This window comes from Trichechus manatus, unplaced genomic scaffold (assembly GCF_000243295.1).
Source record: "Trichechus manatus latirostris isolate Lorelei unplaced genomic scaffold, TriManLat1.0 scaffold00194, whole genome shotgun sequence".
Lineage (NCBI taxonomy): Eukaryota > Metazoa > Chordata > Mammalia > Sirenia > Trichechidae > Trichechus > Trichechus manatus.
Window position 1 is genome coordinate 4,485,111 of NW_004444130.1, and position 2,469 is coordinate 4,487,579.

General features: G+C 37.5%; 1 protein-coding gene across 1 annotated transcript in view; it reads left to right on the plus strand.

Moving 5' to 3' along the window:
* CNTNAP4 (contactin associated protein family member 4) overlaps positions 1 to 2,469 on the plus strand; it is a 132,298-nt gene that overhangs the window by 69,215 nt on the left and 60,614 nt on the right. Inside the window, exon 10 of the mRNA XM_023741931.1 lies at positions 1,359 to 1,486. Coding sequence (XP_023597699.1) covers positions 1,359 to 1,486 — 128 coding nt within the window. The remainder of the gene's footprint in view (positions 1 to 1,358; positions 1,487 to 2,469) is intronic.

Consider the following 2,469-nt stretch of genomic DNA (forward strand, 5'->3'; position numbering starts at 1 on the left):
TTAAGGGGGGTGGAGGCCAATATATATACTCCCATCAGATCCTCATCTGACCCCTGACCCAAACAGAAAGCTGTATCTGGAAAGATGATAAAAGCTATTCAAGGATTTCAGCTCCTTCTATCATAGGGGAGTTGGAATCTGGAGTTTGAGTCCCACTAATTTAGATGGGCAGCCCTGGTAGTACAGTGGTTAAGTGCTTGGCTGCTAACCGAAAGGTCAGTGGTTAGAACTCAAAAGCTGCTCCACGGGAGAAAAGACCTGGTGGTATGCTCCCATAAAGATTTGTAGCCTAAGAAACCTTATGGAGCAGCTCTGTTGTGTCCTATAGGGTCTGTATGAGTAGGAATCAACTTGAAGGCACACAAAGACAGTAACAATAATTTAGATGGGTTTTGTAAATCTCTCCATTTTGCATAGAAACTCCAGAATGTCTACCCATTTATAGCAAAGACTATGTCCCCAACTGAGGGATATAAATAGAAACCAAGAGCCTGTTACGGATTAAATTGTGTCACCCCAAAATGTGTGTCAATTTGACTAGGCCATGATTCCCAGTATTATGTGGTTGTCCTCCATTTTGTGATCCGATGTAACTTTCCTATGTATTGTAAATCCTAATCTCTACCTGTATGTAGTTAATGAGGCAAGATTAGGTTATGTTAAAGAGGGTTAGAGTGGGATGCAGCACCCTTACTCAGGTCACAGCTGTGATCCAACTTAAGGGGCGTTTCCCTGGGATGCAGCCTGCATCACCTTTTATCTTATAAGAGATAAAAGGAGAGAGAAGCGAGCAGACAGATAGGGACCCCCTACAACCAAGAAAGAAGAGCTGAGAGCAGAGCACGTCCTTTGGACCTGGGGTCCCTGCGCTGAGAAGCTCCAAGACCCAGGGGAAGATTGAAGACAAGGACCTTCCCCAGATCCAACAGGAAGAGAAAGCTTTCCCCTGGAGCTGACACTCTGAATTCAAACTTCTAGACTTCTGAAGTGTGAGAGAATAAATTTCTGTTTGTTAAAGCCGTCCACTTGTGGTATTTCTGTTATAGCAGCACTAGATAACTAAGACAGAGCCCAACATCAGTCATTACATTAAGTGTAAATGGATTAACCATTCCAGTTAAAAGGGAGAAAACAGCTAACTGAATTTAAAAATTACCAACTATATTCTATCTACAGAAGATGTTAAAATGTTACCATGTTATTATGTGCTCAGGTGAGCAATTTACGTTTACTCTTTTGTGTGTGCAAATTTAGCTCAGAACGTCTTGGTTTTGAACTACAAGAAGAATTATTGTTTATTTCATAATTATGTAAATGAGAATAATTCTACGAGTTTTGTTATTGCTGCTGTTTTATAGGACCAATGACACTGGATTCCTTTCTTATAAAGAACATCTCCCAGTAACTAAGATAGTGATTACAGACACAGGCCGACCGCATTCAGAAGCAGCTTATAAAGTGGGACCTCTACTCTGCCGGGGAGACAGTAAGTAGAGCAATGAGTTATAATCATACTTGAGGAAAGGAATGTTACCGAGTCATCATGTTTCTGATAATAATTAAGCAGAATACTATTGTGAAAATGGATAGTAATGCCTGAAATATTCTTTTAGTCAGTCAGTAATAAAGTACCTGTATGAAGCACAAAGCCTTGTGATAAATGCAGTGATAGGAAACCGTGCTAAGATTCCCAGAGACAGAAACCACTAAACATCTCAGTTTGATTGGCTTGTGTATACAATGCAGCAATCCTAAATTTCTACATGCCATTATCCACATATTAAAGCTTCTGTGCTACATAAAATTGTTAAGAATTTATGCAAGTCTCCTATTGTTGGGTCTAGAGTGAAATTAGAATATTAATGGAATCAAATGTCAGTTTAATCCAATATATTTCAACTTTTAATCTCAAATTTTGTTTTTCTTGATCTCTGTGTGTGTGTGTTTTACTTTAAAACCAATGAGAAATAATGTTTTGTATATTCAGTGTATTGACACTCTTAAATCAGAGTTTTAAAACCCAAATATATTTTCACAGAAAATATATATTTTCAGCAGGGAATGAAATGAACATATGTACCATTTATAGATTTTCTGTGAACCTCTCTGAAATTAGATAGGTTAGAGACAGATACATTAATTATTTATGCTTTTGGTTATTCCTAGAACTTAAAATAGATATAGAAGAAATATTAGTTTGCATTAAAAGTATACCCTCAAATAAAATTTTATTCTAGGGGCTCAATCAACAGTGGAGGAGATGGTCTGACAGTACAGCGGATTTATGGAGATATATAGCAGAAAGTGCTCAGCTTAAAAAGCAAAGATGATACTGGCCTATAAAAATTTATATATTCAGTATAAAAAGTGGTCTACCATTATACCCACCATCCCTGATCTTTATCATCTTCTACTTTCTGCTCTGCTAGTAAAACTTACACAGTCACATGAAGATGATACAGGGTATTT